At 42.2% G+C, this 19,209-nt stretch overlaps 4 protein-coding genes across 5 annotated transcripts; 2 read left to right on the plus strand and 2 right to left on the minus strand.

Annotated features, from left to right (window-relative positions):
• Nucleotides 1-361: 361 nt before the first annotated feature.
• LOC134180722 (zinc finger MYM-type protein 1-like) lies at nucleotides 362-3,360 on the plus strand. The gene is made up of 3 exons (XM_062647908.1): nucleotides 362-429; nucleotides 487-1,108; nucleotides 1,690-3,360. The coding sequence occupies exons 1-3, from the start codon at nucleotides 362-364 to the stop codon at nucleotides 3,358-3,360; spliced, it is 2,361 nt and encodes a 786-aa protein (XP_062503892.1).
• Nucleotides 3,361-6,280: 2,920 nt separating this feature from the next.
• On the minus strand, nucleotides 6,281-6,993 carry LOC134180703 (uncharacterized). 2 transcript variants are annotated; one of them, XM_062647889.1, is made up of 4 exons: nucleotides 6,796-6,993; nucleotides 6,709-6,730; nucleotides 6,465-6,638; nucleotides 6,281-6,402 (listed from the first exon to the last, which is right to left on the minus strand). In XM_062647889.1, the coding sequence occupies exons 1-4, from the start codon at nucleotides 6,845-6,847 to the stop codon at nucleotides 6,321-6,323; spliced, it is 330 nt and encodes a 109-aa protein (XP_062503873.1). In that variant the 5' UTR covers nucleotides 6,848-6,993; the 3' UTR covers nucleotides 6,281-6,320. The 2 variants fall into 2 exon arrangements, 1 of the variants encoding a protein (XP_062503873.1); XR_009970036.1 differs by lacking the exon at nucleotides 6,281-6,402 and having other exon boundaries at nucleotides 6,484-6,638; nucleotides 6,709-6,751; nucleotides 6,806-6,859.
• Nucleotides 6,994-10,825: 3,832 nt separating this feature from the next.
• LOC134180723 (zinc finger MYM-type protein 1-like) lies at nucleotides 10,826-14,075 on the minus strand. Its single transcript, XM_062647909.1, has 3 exons — nucleotides 13,869-14,075; nucleotides 12,036-13,478; nucleotides 10,826-11,997 (listed from the first exon to the last, which is right to left on the minus strand). Exons 1-3 carry the CDS (start codon nucleotides 13,930-13,932, stop codon nucleotides 11,135-11,137), a joined length of 2,370 nt encoding a protein of 789 aa, XP_062503893.1. The 5' UTR covers nucleotides 13,933-14,075; the 3' UTR covers nucleotides 10,826-11,134.
• A 1,104-nt stretch (nucleotides 14,076-15,179) lies between these two features.
• Nucleotides 15,180-19,070, plus strand: LOC134181489 (YLP motif-containing protein 1-like). Its single transcript, XM_062648763.1, has 5 exons — nucleotides 15,180-15,339; nucleotides 15,419-15,475; nucleotides 17,687-17,755; nucleotides 17,826-17,882; nucleotides 17,954-19,070. The coding sequence occupies exons 1-5, from the start codon at nucleotides 15,207-15,209 to the stop codon at nucleotides 18,388-18,390; spliced, it is 753 nt and encodes a 250-aa protein (XP_062504747.1). The 5' UTR covers nucleotides 15,180-15,206; the 3' UTR covers nucleotides 18,391-19,070.
• Nucleotides 19,071-19,209: the final 139 nt, after the last annotated feature.

The raw sequence follows: 19,209 nt of genomic DNA on the forward strand, positions 1-19,209 counted from the left end.
AACAACACAAAAGAAGTATAAAGACAAACACCTAAACGAATCACTTAGCTGGTGCTTGACAGAGCAAGCTAGTGCTATTCTGTTGAAAGCAGCTCGAATTCGTAGTGATGAAAGACTTCTTCTAGCTATCGAGCATCTGGACCTCATAGCAATTGAGGTGAGATATCATCGTTCTTGTTACTCGACGTACACGCACAAGCAAAATCTAAAGCGTTTCATAGAGGCAAGAAATGAATCCCCTGTTGCACCATACTCTGATGTTAATGATATGGAAACCGTACTGCGTAAAACCGAAATAGCCCTCTTTCAAAAGAAAAGAATCCTACAGTTAAGTGTTTTGAGGCAACGTTGTTTAGAAATAATGGAACCAACCCAAAGTGGCGTTGTAGCTGATACTGAGAAGTCGTTATATCGTAATGATAAAATAAAGTGAGCTGTATTGTCCCGGTTTGCAGACAGGGTAACGTTCTGGAGTTTGTCTGACAGACAGCAAAGTGATTTGCTTTATGATTCTTGTTTGCCAGCGGGAGCTGTAGCAGAGGCATTTAGTAACCTACGATTGGAAGGTAGCAAATTTTCTCAAGAAACGTCTCCTGAAGAGGATCATAGTAATTCCACTGACGACACTGCATTCGTACAATCATCTAATGATGATATAGAGGATATGGGCCGCAGTCTTTTTCACGCGGCAATGCACTTGCGTAGTCAAATTTTAAGTTTAACAAATCGTATGCAATGGCCTCCAAGTTCCAACGAACTAAGGAAGCCACCAAACATTCCACCCGACTTGTTTAACTTTCTAGCTTGGGTAGTAAACGGGGACGATGGCTCTAATGAAGCTATTTCTAGCAGAAACAGAGTAAGAATCAAGTCTCAAAGAGCAGAACGCTATGTCACCTCTATTGCTGAAGACCTAATTCATTGTGCTACTAACGGTAAAGTGAAAACACCAAAGCACGTCTATTTGCCGATGACTGTTCGAAACCTAACCAGTAACGTGCAGATTGTGTCGTTACTCAATCGATTTGGCCACGGTTTGTCCAATAGTCAAATGCAAGAGATCGATACGGCAATAGCTGAACAACGACTGCAGGCCGACAGTAGTGAAGTATTCATTCCTTCAAACATTGTTTGTTGTGGACAAACAATCAGTTTCTGTTGGGACAATAATGACATTTTGGAAGAAACACTGTCTGGCATGAGAACCACTCACTGCACAAATGGAATAATCTTGCAACGACAACTATGTCAGGGGCGTAGACACAATTCTAAAACTGGGGGGGCTTAACCAAGAGGCCTAATTGTGCTTTTGCGCATGCGCCCAGTGCACGTTCATCACCCGACTGCATCCGTATCACAATGTCTCTGATAGCGTGGCTGCGGAAAGCGCAACAACCGGATGGAAGTGTAACTAACTATCCCACTGGCATTGACCATGAAAGCAATGTCTCAGGTGAAGAAGACGCCCAAGAGCACGCCCAAACTAGCAACGTGGCTGGACCAGCCTCTACAAGTTCTGAAAGCGGCCACCACTCTCACCAGCCCGACGAAACTGATGCCTCCGAGACAAGACCGGTTGCTGGCGCCCAGCCTCAGCCCACCTTGATGCCTTGGAGTCCTCACCAACCCTTGCTGTCCTTCCCATATCGCACATTTGCTAAGCAGCAGCGAGCATTCTGTTCTTCTTAGTATAGAAGATACCCGTGGTTGCATTATCAAGAAGCAGATGACAAAGTCTTCTGCTTCTACTGCCAGGTGGCGGAGAAGAAGGACTTAGGCTCAGTTGCTCTGCGCGCTGGGAACTTGGACGATAAATTCGTGAGAACTGGCTTTACAGACTGGAAGAAAGCACTCACTAAATTTGAAAAACATCAGAAATCAGTCTTTCATCGTGATGCTATGGATATGGTGGTTGGCAAGGAACAGAATGTTGGGCAAATGCTAGGGAAAGGTTATGCAGAAGAAATGGTTGAGAATAGGAATATGTTACAGATAATTATTAGTTGCATTCGATACCTTGCTCGGCAAGGTCTCGCCATGCGTGGTCGGTCTAAACCTGAAGGTAGTGTCGCTCTTGAAAGGGATTCCAACTTAATGCAACTCCTCATTATGCGTGCTGAAGACAATCCGAGGCTCTGGAAATGGTTAGACAAATGCCAGGCCAAGTTCACAAGCCCCTGTATACAAAATGAAATTCTCAGTATCATGGCATTAATGATTCTGAGAGATGTTGTTAGGAAGGTATCGGGAAAGTGGTACACTATCATGGTAGATGAAACTACAGATTTGTCCAATACTGAACAAATGGTCTTCTGTCTTCGATACGTAGATGATGATCTGGAAGTCCATGAGGAAGTAATAGGGCTGTATAGCTTAGACTCAACTTCTGCTGACTCTATACTAGCAACAGTTCAAGATATCCTGTTACGCATGAATCTAAGGATTGACCATTGCCGAGGCCAGTGCTACGACGGCGCTAGTAACATGGCAGGAGCGAAGTCAGGCGTTGCAAAAAGACTAAATGATCTAGAGCCCCGTGCGTTGTACACACACTGCTATGGTCATGCATTAAACCTAGCGACTCAGGATGTGTTGAAAGGTATCAAGGTCATGCGAAGTGCTCTGGAGACCGTACATGAAATTACTAAGTTGATAAAAAAATCACCCAAACGTGAAAGCATCTTCAAGAAGTTTAAAGATGTTGTCACTGCTGGCTCTCCAGGACTACGGATTCTTTGTCCTACACGATGGACGGTCAGGGCTGAGGCATTAACGTCAATATCTGAAAACTACACTACACTTCAGATGACTTGGGATGTGGCAAAAGAAGCCACAAAGGATACTGAGATGAGAGCTAGAATTGGAGGAATCGCTTTGCAGATGGACACATTTGACTTCGTTTATGGTGTTGAACTTGGAAGAAAGCTGCTGAACATAGTGGACAACCTGTCCCGATCCTTACAGAGTTCTACTATTTCAGCATGCGAAGGCCAAAAGCTAGTCAGTACTACAACAACAACTATCCAGTCAATGAGATCTGATGAGTGCTTTGATATATTTTGGAAGTACGTTGAACGCAAAAGATTGTCACTTCAAGTGCCATCCCCTACCCTTCCACGACGTAGGAAAGTTCCAAGACAATTCGAGGTAGAAGAAGGTGCAACAGTACATCCAGTAGAAGTGAAGGAGATCTATCGAAGGGCTTACTTTGAGGCCATTGACTTGATTTTAGCAGCAGTCAAAGATAGATTTCATCAGAAAGGATTCAACATGTTACAGAAATTAGAGACAGTTGTAACTTCTCTTCAGAAAACCCCAGCAATCGGAAGCACTGAAAGAGATTGTCAATTTTTATGGTGATGATTTCAGTCACCCAGACCGACTTCAAACACAGCTCACTCTTCTTCATGCAGGTACTGAACAGCCACTGACGGATGTACGGTCTCTGGTCGTATACCTCAAATCCTTAAGCAGTGCAGAAAGACAGTTTTTTTCTGAAGTCATCAAAGTAGTCAAGCTCATTCTGGTAATGCCGGCAACAAACGCCACAAGTGAAAGAAGTTTTAGTGCTCTCCGTAGACTCAAGACATGGCTACGTTCTACAATAAGTGAATGTCGTCTCAACTGGTCTATGATACTCCATATCCATAAGGACAAAACTGATGCATTACCAATAAAAGGTGTTGCGAATGAGTTTGTTACACGTAATGAAAGCAGAAGACGACTATTCGGACACTTTGATTAAACTCTTTTGAATTAGTAAATGTAGTGTTGTGTTGTACGCGTACTGCCTATCCCTTAATGTATCAAAGATTTGAAATACAAGTCTCAAATTCTGGGGGGGCTTGAGCCCCCAAAGCCCCCCCCCCCCCCGGTGTCTACGCCCTTGTATGTGGACCGTTACCTCAAGCTTTAATGGAAATGGTCAGTTGTCATTGTACTAAAGGCTGCTTGACGCAACGATGTTTGTGCAAATCAAATCAACTGGCTTGCACCGACATCTGTGGCTGCATCGGCTGTGAAAACAAGTCAAACGCAGAAGACGCAACGGAAGCCGGCTCTACGCTTTGTGATGACGGCTATGATGACGACAGTGAAGAAGAAATGTGGCAACGTAATGTCGTTGATTCTCATATTAAAAATAATTCACCTGTTTTGATATTTCTGCTGGACGAGTTTTGAAAATTACTAGTAGTTAGTTAAGTAAAATGGTAACTGAAATTAAAGTGTTTACGCTTTATTTTTATTGCGCATGCGCATTGTGAGCAAAATTATGTTACCGGTCACAAAAATTTTAGGTTTATTTATATTGGTGCCGTTTTCAAAGTTTTAAGCGTAGTAAAACCAGTACACGAACGGTGTTGCCATGGTAACAGCACTTGCTCACTTACCTTCAATTACAGGGGCGGCGGAGCCGGGGGGCTGGGGGGGCTAGATCCCCCCCAACTTTATCAACTTTATGCTGTAGAATAACTGTTTGCTGGTACATATGTATAAAGAGATCGCAGACAACGTAAACTTGTCAGATGTTGCTAAGAGTTTTGTCCAGCTTGACGATAGTAGAAGAAAACACTTTGGTTCCTTTTGAAGTTAATGTCCGATATCAATTTTGAAACTGGGACTTATAGCTTAGTTATTGTTACAATATTAATTAAAGGACCACAATGTGCAGACATACAGATTTCACTAGCAGATGAGGTGTATCGGACGGAGTTACAATACCTAAACTTGAGGCATGTATATTGCAGGACCAATGATTTGCAATATCTCAGAGTGGGTGTGACCTAAATATAAGTGGGCGGGGCCTTGCTCCTAAAATTCAGCCCCCTCAACTTTCAACTCGCTCCGCCGCCCCTGAATTATAACGACTTCGGACCTGTTGCCTTTTTGACAACAATCAAATTCCTGTTTTTCCTTTTAACTTCTATTATTCTAGCCAATAAAATCATTGTTGTGAAGATGTGGGAACCAAAGTACGTCGTAATTACACAACTTGGCCCATGGACTAAGACCACTGATGGAATTTGACAAAAGTTTTCCTGTGCGCGAGCGAGTATGCAGTTCAAGTAGATGGGCCGAAGGCAAAACGGTGGACCCGTGTTTCGGGTTAGGGTCCCGTGTTCTTGAATTTTTCCGTTACCTACGTAAAGTGTAACACAGCCACTGACAAATTTCGTACTCCACCATTACAACTCCAAAATTAAAATTAAAACGCCCCAGTTGGCCCCTTCCCTCAACGACAACACTATCAATGCTAAAAAGAATGTCCAGCCTGGTAAAACAGCCTAATACGCGACGCACAATCGTGCTACGGACGTCGCCATTTTAACAGTTTTCGTAAGCCCGGATTAGACGTAACCTCCCGGATAACGTAGTAATTAGTCTACACACCAGTGTACCAGCAACATTTACAGATTAGCGACGTTTAGTTCTAACACATGTTTCTGTCACATTTGCTTGCTACTAGGGGGTGATTGTCCGCGTTACTGGCGGGTAAATGGCCTAGAGAATAACTATAGCATTTTATATTTTGCGTTCAATTATTCCAACTCGGCGTTCAATTATCTGATTCAGGAAATCAATTACCCAAATTGGGCGTTCAACTATCCGATTCAGGTATGCAGTCTTAACACACACACACACACACACACACACACACACACACACACACACACACACACACACACACACACACACACACACACACACACACACAACGCACACGCACGCACGCACGCACATCCACCCACCCACCCACCCACACACCCACCCACCCACACACACACACACACACACACACACACTCACACACACACACACACACACACACACACACACACACACACACACACACACACACACCACAGGGTTATTGCTACAGTGTGTGGCAGCGTGGCAGTAAGAGTGCGCCAAGCTCAGAATGGTAGATAGAAGTCCAAAGTTTGACAGCTAAGGAATGTATGAGAATTCCATACAGTACTGTACTGAAACACAATACTACATTACTTAGTAAAGGTGAACATTAGCCACAAATCCAGGCTCTTATAAATGAACGCACTTGAACGTGTTCCCTGCAATAGCTACAATGCATAATATACCTCACTTGAGATCAGCTCAAGTGCACATGTTCGACTTGGACCGAGCAACTGCTCTGGTGCAACTGCAATTATGCACAGAGAGATGGAAGACGGCATACGTCGTAGATCTGCGTCTTGAAAAGAAGAATGTGTATGGTCAGAGTGTTTCACAACAGAAATTTTTTATTGGTCAAATAAGCTTCAGGAGGAATTCCATTTATTTAATTAATATTCTATATGTTCTCACTCTAGCTGTGTTCCATTACATATGTGCAGCCCATCTGAATGTAGAGGTGTGACAGCAACCTTCTCTTTGACAGCATCACTACAGACAGACATTTACTAAACAAATAAAAATTGCTGCTTCCCATTAGATGCTGTTCCTACCTGATAGGCTGAATTTCTCTCTGACTTCTATCTTCAGACCGAAATAAATCTACAAAGTTGCCTTCCTGTGATTTCGTAGATGGACTGCTCACCTGACTTGCCGTTTTCACTGCAGATGCTGTGCCTGCGTGTGCATCAACACTCCCTTGTTTTTGGTTCGTCTGGTCTTTGCTGCTGTATATATTTAAAACATGTCAGATTCTCTACATAAATCAAAATCACTCAAGTTGATAGCTCATCTCACCTTCCATCATCCACGTTGCATGCTGCAACAGATGCAGAATTTTCTGAAATATTTGAGGTATAATACTGTTAAACATAAAACACTTACTCCAAACTACCTGTATGTTGAACATCCCGATGTTGTCACAAATTGCTTCCATTTGTGAACCACGATTTAACTAAATTCTCCAGCTTCAAGTAAGTCAGTTATTTCAGGAAACATTCTCATTGCATTGTACATGTATTCAATTGATGTCTGTACACTTCCTTGTGTTAATGGCATGTCAGCTCTGTGTGTAATTACGCCTAAAATTACAAACCAAATGGTAACTAAAAACAAGAATTCAAAAGATTGCATATTTCATTGCATTATTTATGAATTGCAACAAGGATATAAAAATACATTAAAAATCATCAAACTACAGAAGATTTGGTATTTGCTACGTGTGCTCTACAGTTGGCCTCGAGTGCCTGCCACATTATTTCACAAATGTCACATGCCACACTACCGAGAATTACGTCACTCATGTAGAAGCATGCATCTTTCATGTCTGTTTTCCATTAAGTAACGTTTTGAAAATGTGTTGCATTTCCCTGTTTTGTAGACCTTCAAAGTGATCTTAGTATGGTTACCATACTCTAAACCATTATGGTTAACCATGATTCTAGGGTCAAGTATGGCAAGGGGCCTTTCCAAAAATTGACACATAAATTGCTAATTGACAGAAGTAATTAATTAGAAAAACATAATCTTCAGTAAAGTTAAATCCTTACTTGTGGTCGATATAGGCATAGACAAGTTGAAAAGCATTAGCATTTCTAGAAGCACAAATCTATACCAAATGGTCACCGTAGAAAGCGCCAAATAGCTGTAAATTAAAACACTACAAGATGTGAAAATCTTAGAGCCTTGGCCAAAACTAAAACTTTAGGACAGAACGTTTGTTTGAGCCCTGGGGCAATAATCAAGCAAACACGGTATAAACCTATGAACTACATGGCCTGGGATGTTGTTTACTAATTAGGTTATCTAAATAAGTCGTCCTGACAAAGATTCAGAAGACCAAAGAATGAGAGCATATGAAATTTTTAATCACTTCAGTAAACAACGGATAGACCAAATTCCATATTGCAACTATTACATGAGACAAAATGATGCATTGAATATATTTACCAGAACACGCACAAAATAAAACCCTAAGTAAGTTAATGCTACCGCTAGAGCAGCAATGTCTACCTTCATCAAGCACTCCTGGTCGCACCACTGCGTTGTTACTCACTTTCAAGTACAATATTCACAAGAATACACAGAAATGACTAAACCATTTCACAATAACTGAGCTTTGAGAGGACAATGTCATCAGTGTGACATCATTAAAAAAGTTAAACAACTATAAATTGGTTTATTTCTCTAAACAGTAGGTTGCAATAAACAGTTTTAATTACAAGAAATGTGAGAAAGATAGCTGTTCTGGGACTAAAGTATCTCTTCGTAAGATTGAGAAAATCATTTTCTGCTTAGAGTGGAGATGGTATTTTTGTTAGAATTCTAGGTTTTACCAGCTACAAATTCACTGTGATGTAAAACGGTTACATTACATGTTTCAAAAGGGTGAGAAGTCTCAGTTGCCACTGGCTCTAACATACACAAAGTAAGATGATAAATGCAAAAAGCAGTCTAGGTTATCTTCTTTGGCTTCACAACAGTCAAAGCAAGAGAGCCTTAAATAAGCGATCTTTAGAGAATAGCCATGAGCAGCTTTCAAACTGGCATGTATAACATTATATGACACAGGTGCCATGTGGCATGTACTAGCTTGACAAGAAATGCTAGCACAGCTCAGCATGGCCCAATGCATGACCATCTTTGAAATTGAGCTAGCTAAGACTGATCATGCAGAGTACAAAGGCTCATGCAAATGAACCATATTAGTCACTATGTACTAGCAAACGCTCTAACTATATACAGTAGAGCACTGTTTATTTAGAGAATAAATTGAAATAAAGTATAGCATCTCCTGAGACCAAACCACAACATCATTTAAACTGTTTGACATTTTGATGTAGCCTACCTTGATGTTGTGGATGTAAATTAAGCTGAATAAGTGTTTTCAGCTCATTCAGATAATAAAAAACGATTGCTTTAATTCTTGAATACGATCTGCATTCCACATTCCAGTCTCCATAAAAGTTAACAGCTACACTGAGTATTTTCATTGAACAATTTGCTGCTAACAGCTGTAAATGCTATTGGGCAAATGACATGTCAAGTCTGTGAGCCATGCCAAACATAAATCCTATAAATTCACATGAATTATATTTAAGTTGAATCGCCTACAAACATTCAAGTTTTCATTATCAACATGTGTAGAATAAAATATTAGTTATTATGACAGTGAGTTAAGACAGTTTGACATAACAAACAATTACGTCTTCATTACTTTGTGTTAGTATACATTAATTAATTAACACACAAATAACAATGTTGTATTTAAATGTGAAATGTAATTAAACCTATATAAGTTGCAGTGTTTTCGTCAGTCTCATTTTGCCAGATGAGACAGTTCAATAATATATTGCTGTTCGCAATTGCATGATTTTGCTGGTACACCCCCTCCCCTAAGTAAGTTACCTGCACAGGATGCAGTGAGATTTCAAAGTAGGATACAGGACAAGTACAAATACCTTATCAGAAACTACTCTGTAGAAAGTGCTGCAAGCCTATCAGCTATTCATTGTTGTGCCTAATTACTGGTCGTGGCATGTGTTGTATCAGCATTTAATGAATATATAACAACATGAATTTTGACAAGCAGCAAAAAAATGAAATTTACAGTTTCAGTTGTTTGGCTCGAGCTGCAAGCTAGATGTAAGGGCTATGTTTCACTCTGGTAAATGATAGTACGTCAAACATGACTGGCAAGTGTTTAGTTTCCGAAATGTGTGACAATTGCAATTAAAAATGACGTCATTCATAAATTACGTCAAAACTTAATTAATTTATTTTGCCTGTTAGAAAAATTTGTAGGAAGAACACCTTCAAGTGACATAAACTTATTGAGCGTTTAACATTTGTCCTAACATTGTCCAGTCTTATATTAATATTTGTAACCTCTTGATCGAGTGAGTGAGACATGTTACTGTACTTTGATAAAAACATTTGTGTCATTCATGTGACTGTGGCTATAGCAACAGTAAATTACTAGCATGTTAATTATTCAGTAAATTCTTAGCTCTCATACATGTCAAGTTGCTGATATAACACATATCAGCATAAGTGTAGTATACACAAACAAGCCTGCGAATCAATGACTACTGACAGTGATTCTCCACATGATCCAGGGGTTTCCCCAGGAATTAATAACAGCGAGGCATTTTATTAATATTAATTAGCCACCAAGATCTTATCTTAAACAGAAGAAGTAACTGTAATTAATTAATTAATGATTGTCAGACTCATTGGCGTAGCCACTGACATAAATGTCATGATAGCGTGGTAGGAACACATGCCACATGGATAGTCACTAGGTCAAGGTGATATGCATTACTGTCTTTTATCATCAACACAACTGTTAGATCATATAGACTACAGGTAATGTTAGCTGACATTTAACTGAACTTGTACAGCTTGCTATGCATACTATTTAGTAGTGCCGTGAGTAAATACTGTGAAATTTTATATTGTTATTCCAGTTGAGTGGTTACACTCTGTAAATCGATCTGTTATGGTACACTAAACAAGAATGATAAAGACTTCACACACAGTAAACAGTTACCTCAAATGAGGGTTGACAATGAAAGTGAAAGTTACTTGACTACACAACACGTAATTATCTGCCCAAATCTACTTGACTGCAGACAAGCACCTAGTTAACTACAGGATTATGTGTACAAGGTCGCGTTGAGGAAATGTCAATTACAAAGCTGTGGGTGTGGTGAGATGGGAATGTCAGGTCTACGCGGCGCGAGTCTTGTAACCCTGTAGATAATTGGATGCTGCTCTGCCTTCAAGTAATTACGCTTTGGGCAGATAAAATTACGTGCTGTGCCGTCAAGTAACTTTTGGCATTCCCTATCAACCATCATTTGAGATACAGTCATCACCATAGCGCCATCACTGCAGGGGCGTAGCGTGACCTCTAGGATTGGGGGGGCTAGACTTTGCGACGCAACGGGACACGCCCACTTCATCAGTCAAATCAGCCAACCACACACTTCTTGCCTTCGTAGTACGTACCTACATATGGGCAAAAAGCTGTCACATGCGTACTTGAAGACTGAGTGGTGCATACGTGGGAGCTTGGAGAATTGATCATTCTTGTGTGAGCAGAGTACGTTCTACTGGCAGCTAAATAGTTTGCAATTAACCAACGGTTCCAGGGTACTCTAGATAGCGTAGCATAGTTTAAATGCAACAGCTGTTCTAGACGTCACGGAGGTGCGATAAACTAATTTAACAGTAAACGCCTTCGTCCACTAGACCCAAACTCTGCAACAAGGTCTTCCACTCTACACTCCAATTTTCGACATTCTTCGCGCTCGACTGTCAGGAGTGCTAGACTAGTCAGACGTTCTTGTCCCATCGACGTTCTGAGCCACGTTTTCAAACGACGGAGAGTGGAAAATGATCGTTCACATTCCGATGAAGATGCAGGAATGACAAGAAGTGTCTTAAGAAGCTTACAAGTTTCTGGGTAGCAGTCCCTGTTAGTGCCTTTGTTGAAGAACGTCCGGACTTTTACAAGTTCGGGCAAGTCAGTTCCCTCTTCACTCTCTACAGTCCAGTCCGGTTCGCCTTGGTACGCTTGAATATTACCATAAAAAATTTCAAGTTCATGCTCAAGTCGGCCAGAATTGAAGTCGTTGCCATAAAATGTGCACACTGTCTGAAGACTCGACCGGTCTGGTCGGCTCTCTGTCAGTGAGTCTACTAGAAGTTTTTCGACTGCAGCCAGAACTTCATATTCATTCTCACGAAATCTCTCTTTCATTTCCATTCGCACGATATCTACGACCTCATTGTAAACCAGTTTATATTGCTCTTGACAAGACTGAGGGTAATATGGTGTACCACCACCATCCATGGCCAGTCGCTGTGCTACTTTACGTTTGCGCGGAAGTTGTGGAAGTTCCAAGCTTAGTTTTGACGCAATGTCTTCAGTATTTTTCCAGACGTCTTGAAAGTCTTCACGAAGTGCACCCACGGCTTTGATTGTGCTAGAAACTTTCGACTTGACTCCAGACAGCTCGACACGCCGACCTTGTAAGTAGCGTGAAAGAACAGCAGTTTTCCCAAGTACCTCTTCCAACACTGAAATATAGAAGAAGTCTGAACAGACTTCAGAAGACAGGATGCTTCTGGTCCTAATTCGGCATCTTCAGTTGAAATTGCTTCAAGAGTGTGAATGATCGCATCAAAACTGGACTTGATAGCATGTACAGCTTCATAGCGTGAAGACCATCTAGTTTCACAAAGTCTCTTGAGAGTGACAGAACTGCCTCCTAGCTTCTCCTGGATAGCCTGAAACCGCGAATGTCTCTTTGCCGATCCTTCCAGCAGTTTGTAGAGGCTGTTTACCACTCCAAGAACGTTTCTAATATCCTGGACCGCGGAACAAGCATTCGCTAGAGTAAGGTTCAGCACGTGAGCATGGCAGTGGATGTATAGAGCTCTCTTTTCCACTTCCTGAAAACGAGTACAGACACCTTTGTATCTCCCTCGCATATTGGACGCACCGTCATAGCACTGAGCTCTCATTTGACCTACAGGAATTCCTAACTCATTCAAAGCTTGATTTAGAAGATTGAACAGTGACTTTCCATCGGTACTTTCGGCTGGCCAAAAGCCCAAGAAGCGTTCCTTTACTGTCATTGATTCACTTACGTACCTAACACAAATGGACATCTGCTCTTGTCTCGATACGTCTGTGGTTTCGTCACAAATCAGTCCATACATACCGGACGTTCGGAGTTCGTGGACTATCGACTGCTGAATCTTGTGACCGCAAAGAGCTAGAATTTCATTTTGAATCTGTGGAGAGGTGTACGTAAACGTTCCTTGCAGGTGTTGCTCAAGCTCAGGATTATCTGATGCCCGCAGATGTAACAGTTCGAGAAAATTCCCTCTGTTCGTGCAATCTTCCGTTTCGTCATGTCCACGCAAAGCAATAGACTGTCGCCCAAGATAAAGGATAGTTTCAAACACTTTCCCGAGATTTCGTCTGTTCAAGGTTATTCTTAATTGGTGCGCAGTACTGACAGACTGGGCTACAGACGTGCCCGATTCGGCAACATGTCTTGCCTGATTCCACACAGCTGCCGCCAAGCAGTGCACATGCGAAGACTCGTGCTTTCTGTAGTCATCTAGTGCCGTTTTCCAGTTTCGAAAGCCTCTTTCAGTAAAGCATGCATCGTAGTGGCCATGCTTTCCGCTCTGCTCAGCTAGGCGACACGCAAAACAAAATGCAGAATCCACCTTCTCACTATACTCCAGCCAAGGGAACTGGGAATACCAAGTCTCCTGAAAACTTCTTCGCTGACGCAAAATTTGCCTCCTCGGAAAACTTCCACCAAACAAATCTTTGGATCGAGGTTGATGAGGGCCTACTAGAACGTTAGCGGCTTCTAGAACCAATCCACTGGAAGGCCCAGCAGCGGTAGAAACCTCGCTAGGTGTCACTTGTTCGGTGCCTTGACCATCAGTGAGGCTGACTTCTGAATCTAACTCGACTGTTCCTTGAACTTCTTCAGACTTTTGCGAGTTGTCAGAAACTTGACCGCGGGAGAAGAATCCTATCGTATGAAAAACAGCGTGAACTGCCACGCGTATAGAGATCTAGAATACAGTACGTAAACAGCCATGATCAATGAGCTTGTAGTTGACAAACAACCTCAAACTGCTAAGAAAGCGCCACGTGCGTGACTGCGTTTCTTTGGAAAAGGTTGCTCAACAACTGAAAGTCCACTGGGGTCTGGGTAATCGAGGCAGTCACCTCTACCTTCTGAATTAGCTGAAGATGTGAGTAGTGTACGTAACCTATAATAACTAGAACGTCTAACTGTACCTCACATTTGTTGTCAAAATCTGGCAGCATACCTGTCTGCAAAAGGTCACTGGCGCATAGCGGGTTTGTTTGTCACAGTCAATGATACATGACTGACAAGCTATTGTCAATATATTACCTGAAATAGACGCCTGCTTCTTGGAACTTCCTTTCCCTCCTGCACAACTTTTCAGAGTCGCCATTAGATGGGCACGTGACTCACACGTGAAGCCTTGGCAGCCCGACGTCTGATTTGGGCTCCCACAGTGTCAGAGACGGGTTCCAAAGCATACGTATGCGCATTGGAAGATCAAGCACACAAAAATTGATGGACACGCCTACAAACTTTGGGGGGCTATAGCCCTGTCTAGCCCATGCCACGCTACGCCCCTGATCACTGCAGCGCGGCGCAGCGCCTCAGCGCCGCGCTATAGGGAAACCCCTGTGATCATCATTATCTTTTCAATCATTGGTAAAAGAATGTCGTCACAAATGAAATTAGTAGTATACCATCTGACCTTAGCTCTACTTGACTTGTGATCGAATACTACAACCGCACACGTGCATACCTTTCTAGCATATTTTATAATATTCTTTTCTGTCTAGTATTAAGTTAAGCTGCATAAAAAAGTTTCTGTGAGTAACAATATAATAACAAGTTTACTTAAGTATGACATGAAAATAATTTTGTGATTGCATCAGCATAATTAAGTATTATAACCATTAATCATCTTATTCCATGGTAACTAAAGAAGGTCAAGTTCTAAAGTCTGGTGTTGTTAGACGTTGGACATTAACAGTCAAGTACGTAGAACAGTGAGTCTGATCTATTGGCAGGGAGATGTACTAGGCAAAAGACATAAATCATATATAATCATGCAATCCAGAGAACATGATCAAGTGTATTATACAAAAAACATGTTTTTGTTAATTAACTTGAAGATCAAAACGACTTGGACACGTCAAGCTTGACATCTATAAAGTAAATCATTCTGTTTCATTTAATTAAACGTGTCAATATCCTAGCTACTAAGTAAATCCTGTTTAGTTCCCTCATTCTTAAATATCACGTGACCTTACATGAAACGAAAATGGGGTTGCCGATATTGATTGTACAAATCTCTCGTTGAGCCACAGCAGTGATGAAAAAAATATATACTAGAATCATTAATCCTGCTCAAGGTTGTAAACACGTACCGTGTACAATTTCGATCATCTAACCTTTCTTTGATATACTAAGACTTCCTTCGCTTTCGGTGGTCGCGAGGATAGCAACGGGGCGGTATCACGTGACGGATGTTTGAAAGCGTTCGCACTGACACCAACTCCTTCGGTTACTGACTCTAGCGCACGTTATCCTGCTACATTTTTCCTCCAACGCCGTCATAGTTTCGCTGTCTGCCAACCTCTGTACCGATGGCCCTACCACGATGACTCTTTTCGGGTGACAACGCTGTTTTTCATGACGTGGTGAACGATGAGACCAACGACCCGTTTCACGAAAGCAATAGTGACGAGAAGGATGACCCACGTCTGCGTAGACGATGCAAGGAGACGTGCAACTTTCCCAGGAGTCTTCTCTAACGAGCCTCCACCACAACAAGTAACAGGTGCAATACACTACGTTGTTGTAATGTTAAGTATTAGATGTAGTGAGTGAACCACTGGTACATACATATATGCATGCAGTCACTGATGAAGAAACTATGGAGATCGTCAATTCAGACACCCGGACTGAAGCTTCAGGTACACAATAGCTTACCTTTTTGCTGCTTGAAATAGAGGAATGTGTTACAGAACTGTGTGTAACAACAACAGGAGACACTATACAGACTTGGACAAAATTATAGGAACACCTGGCATTTTTGTGTCTAGTCTAACTTTGGCACTGAATTTTTCTCTAGCAAAACCAAATATTTTTCGAATTTCTTTTTCATGGATTGCGGCATTGTTAGTATGTAACATAGCTTGAGTTCAAGATTGCAGCTTTACTTACTACGTACTGCGCATCTAGTTTGCTTTGAAGAAGGAAGACGGCCATTTCTACTTTTCTTGTCTTTGTACACGTTCATCGCTCTTGGATGCTCATTCTTGGCATACAATCTAAGAATGCTCTGTAGTAGAGAGTGAAAGCAATTTTGTGGGTCCTCTTATCAACATTATGAAAAAAAGGCGAATCATCTGTTTTTGCGCATGTCATCACAATTTGAATTGCTTTGCCATTTTAATCAATAAACAAACTTCAACCTATTCAAATATCATGCGACACTAATTAATTACAAAAAAATTCCTGCTAAGACAAAATCTAATAAAGTTATAGCTACAAAAGAACATTGACATGCCACTTCTGGTCCACGTTTTACGTAGTAAAATCTCAAACTGCTACCGCCAAAATGTCAGCTGCACTAAAACCGCTGCCCTTGAGACCGCCAAACTTAGGCGATAAGTTAGCCTGAAAGTTCAGCTGCACGCAGTTGCAGAGTCTTGTTTCGTGCGATATTTGACGAGTTGCAGCGATGCCTCGAGGCAAACAGTGGAGTCCAAAAACGCGAGGGAAAATTGAAGTCCTTCACTCAGTTGGCCATTCTGTACGTCAGATTGCAGCTTTTGTCCGCCGCTCCAGGAATTCGGTTCATCGGTGCCTGCAACGGCTTTCCCATGGCTGCAGCGATTATGAAAAACGACCTGGACGTGGGAAGGCAACGACAATTCGGGAAGATCATCGACTGAAGAGAATGGCACTACAGAACCGCAAAGCACCATCACGACTGCTCTCGTATCAGCTGGCTGATGAAACCGGCAAGCAGGTATCAAGTAGAACAGTCCGTCGTCGTCTCAGTGAGACAGGAGTGAACGCTCGGAGGCCTAGAAAAAACCCACTGCTAACAGAAAACCATCGGCGTTTGCGACTGGGATGGGCAACCGCTCACACACAATGGACTTTGGATGACTGTAAATCTGTTCTTTTTACAGATGAGTCAAAAGTCAGCATAGGAAACGATGGTGGTCTGTACGTTTGGCGTGGCAAAGGTGAGGAATTTCTCCCTGAATGTTGTGATCGTACGGTCCAGCACGCAGCTAGTGTGATGGTGTGGGGATCGATGTGTTGGCATGGTTTGGGGTCTCTGGTGAAACTGGAAGGTCGTTTGGACAGCACAGCGTATCAACAGGTTCTGGAGGAGCACATGCTTACAGATGCAGCGGCACTGATAGGAGACTTTGTCTTCCAGCAGGACAACGCGCCAATCCACACGTCTTGGTCAACAAGACAATGGCTACGCCAGCATGACATCACACTGTTGGATTGGCCGCCAAAATCGCCTGATGTGAATCCAATCGAGAACTTGTGGCATGAACTCAAAACTGCTGCCAACCGTCGCGAACCGAGAACTGCAGCTGAGCTCTGGAATTCTCTACAAGAGGCGTGGCAGCAGATTCCAGCCTCACGTGTCCGGAACTTGGCAGAAAGTGTTCCGCGACATCTGGACGCAATCAGGAGGGCGAGAGGCGAGAACACTCGGTACTGAGGAACTGGTGAAGGGCTTCAATTTTCCTTCGCGTTATTAAAACCGGCTTTTTTAAAAGCCACTAAACAAAATCAGAGAGAGTCTAACTTACGACGCTTACACGATCATGATGTCATACACTTTTAGGTGTCGTTTTCCGCAATGCAAAATGTAAAGAAAACAATTTAGTGTGTACAGTATTCTCAAGACACCTAACAATCAACGCGGTAACTATTAAGTTCTTAACAATATTGATAGTTGGTAAATTGTGACCTAATTATTGTGTTACTACATACCCACAGCGGGGCGTCCCTATAATTTTGTCCAAGTCTGTACAGCAGCAGCAGCAGACATTTCTCTGTCAATAGGAGGTATACTGTTACTGTACTAAATGTCTTTTCAAAGTGCAATATGGTAGATCAACTCGTGATATATACTGATGGCTGTACAGGAGACACTGCACTTAGAGAGGATAAAGATGCAGAGGAAGATGAAATTGAAGATGCAATTGACCCAAACGGTAAACGATTTCTGCAACAACATTAAATTTTTATTGTGAGGATTGAGCTTGTCTTGGTTTCATTATGTAGACTTCATGGATTACAGTAGAAATGAATTTTTGGAGTACAACAAAGACAACATTGAAGGTACAAATGCTGATGCCCAATAACCTGGTAAATTTCTATATAATATTAAAATATTGTAAATGATGTTTTAGATGAATTTCTTGAGCATTCCACACCCACCCATTCACCACCCTTATCACCACCACCTGCATCTTCGTCTGCCTCAGACGACCCTCCTTCCGTGTCTGCGCTACCATCATTATTACCACCACCTGCAATGGATTCAACATCACCTCCAACTCCCATATACCAACCACCTACCTCTACATCTACACAACTACCTCTAGTTCTTCCACTCGCCGGCTCCTGTTACTACCCTGCTCTCAGACCGCGTGCTGGTGAAGTTTGTGCTGCTGCTCAACCTGCTGTTCCTGCAACTGTTTGTGCTTTGTCTTTTAAACCTGCTACTGTTTCTGTTCTACCTGTTGCCATCACTCAACCTGCTGTTGCTCTTCCAGTCACTCAAACAACCATTGAAACCACTTCTGTTCCCTTCACTCAACATGTCCAAGCTGCCACAAGCTACTAGCTCGGTGACTGATGCTCTGAGTACGTACCAGCTCAAGTGGAACAGAATTGAAAATTTACAACCTATTCCACCGTACTCAGGGCCAGCCGTCGGGCCAACATTTCATGACATCCACAGCACTCCACTGTCAATATTTGATAAGATATTCGATGGTGAGGTATGGCAATTCATGGTTCACCATACACATAACTATGCCAATTGGATAAGAGCTCAAGAACCTGCCAAACACAAATGCTCATGGAATGATGTGACAGTGGAGGAGCTGTGATGTTACATTGGTCTTGTCATCGCAATGGGAATCGTCTGAATGCCAACAATTAGCTATTACTGGCAACATAAGTGCAAATTGTTGGAGACTGGAATTGCTGACATCATGCCAAGGGTCAGGTTTCAAACAATTTCCCGCTATTTCCATGTCTGTGACAAGCCCAACGAGCCAGCATGTAATTCCCCTCAATACGACAAACTGTATAAAATCAGATCCTTTAGTGACCTTCTGGCCTGCAAACATCAACCACTCTTCAACATCGGCTCAGAGGTCACTATTGATGAGGCCATGGTTCCATACAAGGGCAACATTGGATTTAAACAATACATGAAAGATAAGCCAAAGAAGTGGGGAATCAAAGTCTGGAGTTTGAGCAATGCTAGAACCGGTTACGTCTATCGCCAGCTTCTTTACACTGGTAAAAGCATCGACAGTGCCACCGAGCAGGGTAGCCTGGGCAATAGAGTTGTCTGTGGACTTCTCCGAGAATTTGTGGGACAAGGACATTGACTATACACAGACAACTTCTATACGAACCCCGATCTGTTTCT

Source organism: Corticium candelabrum, chromosome 6 (genome assembly GCF_963422355.1).
Source record: "Corticium candelabrum chromosome 6, ooCorCand1.1, whole genome shotgun sequence".
Lineage (NCBI taxonomy): Eukaryota > Metazoa > Porifera > Homoscleromorpha > Homosclerophorida > Plakinidae > Corticium > Corticium candelabrum.

Coding starts and splice junctions, on each gene's coding strand:
- LOC134180722 (XM_062647908.1), top strand. CDS start 362: ATGGAACCAACCCAAAGTGGCGTTGTAGCTGATACTGAGAAGTCGTTA. Junction 430..486: donor TATCGTAATGATAAAATAAA/GTGAGCTGTATT, acceptor TTTGTCTGACAG/ACAGCAAAGTGATTTGCTTT. Junction 1,109..1,689: donor TGCAGGCCGACAGTAGTGAA/GTATTCATTCCT, acceptor TGTTCTTCTTAG/TATAGAAGATACCCGTGGTT.
- LOC134180703 (XM_062647889.1), bottom strand. CDS start 6,847: ATGGAAGCAATTTGTGACAACATCGGGATGTTCAACATACAGGTAGTT. Junction 6,639..6,708: donor TGCAACGTGGATGATGGAAG/GTGAGATGAGCT, acceptor AAATATATACAG/CAGCAAAGACCAGACGAACC. Junction 6,403..6,464: donor AGAGAAATTCAGCCTATCAG/GTAGGAACAGCA, acceptor GTCTGTCTGTAG/TGATGCTGTCAAAGAGAAGG.
- LOC134180723 (XM_062647909.1), bottom strand. CDS start 13,932: ATGGCGACTCTGAAAAGTTGTGCAGGAGGGAAAGGAAGTTCCAAGAAG. Junction 13,479..13,868: donor GAAGCAGGCGTCTATTTCAG/GTAATATATTGA, acceptor TTCATACGATAG/GATTCTTCTCCCGCGGTCAA. Junction 11,998..12,035: donor ATTAGGACCAGAAGCATCCT/GTCTTCTGAAGT, acceptor TCTATATTTCAG/TGTTGGAAGAGGTACTTGGG.
- LOC134181489 (XM_062648763.1), top strand. CDS start 15,207: ATGAGACCAACGACCCGTTTCACGAAAGCAATAGTGACGAGAAGGATG. Junction 15,476..17,686: donor CACCCGGACTGAAGCTTCAG/GTACACAATAGC, acceptor ATGGCTGTACAG/GAGACACTGCACTTAGAGAG. Junction 17,756..17,825: donor AGATGCAATTGACCCAAACG/GTAAACGATTTC, acceptor TTCATTATGTAG/ACTTCATGGATTACAGTAGA.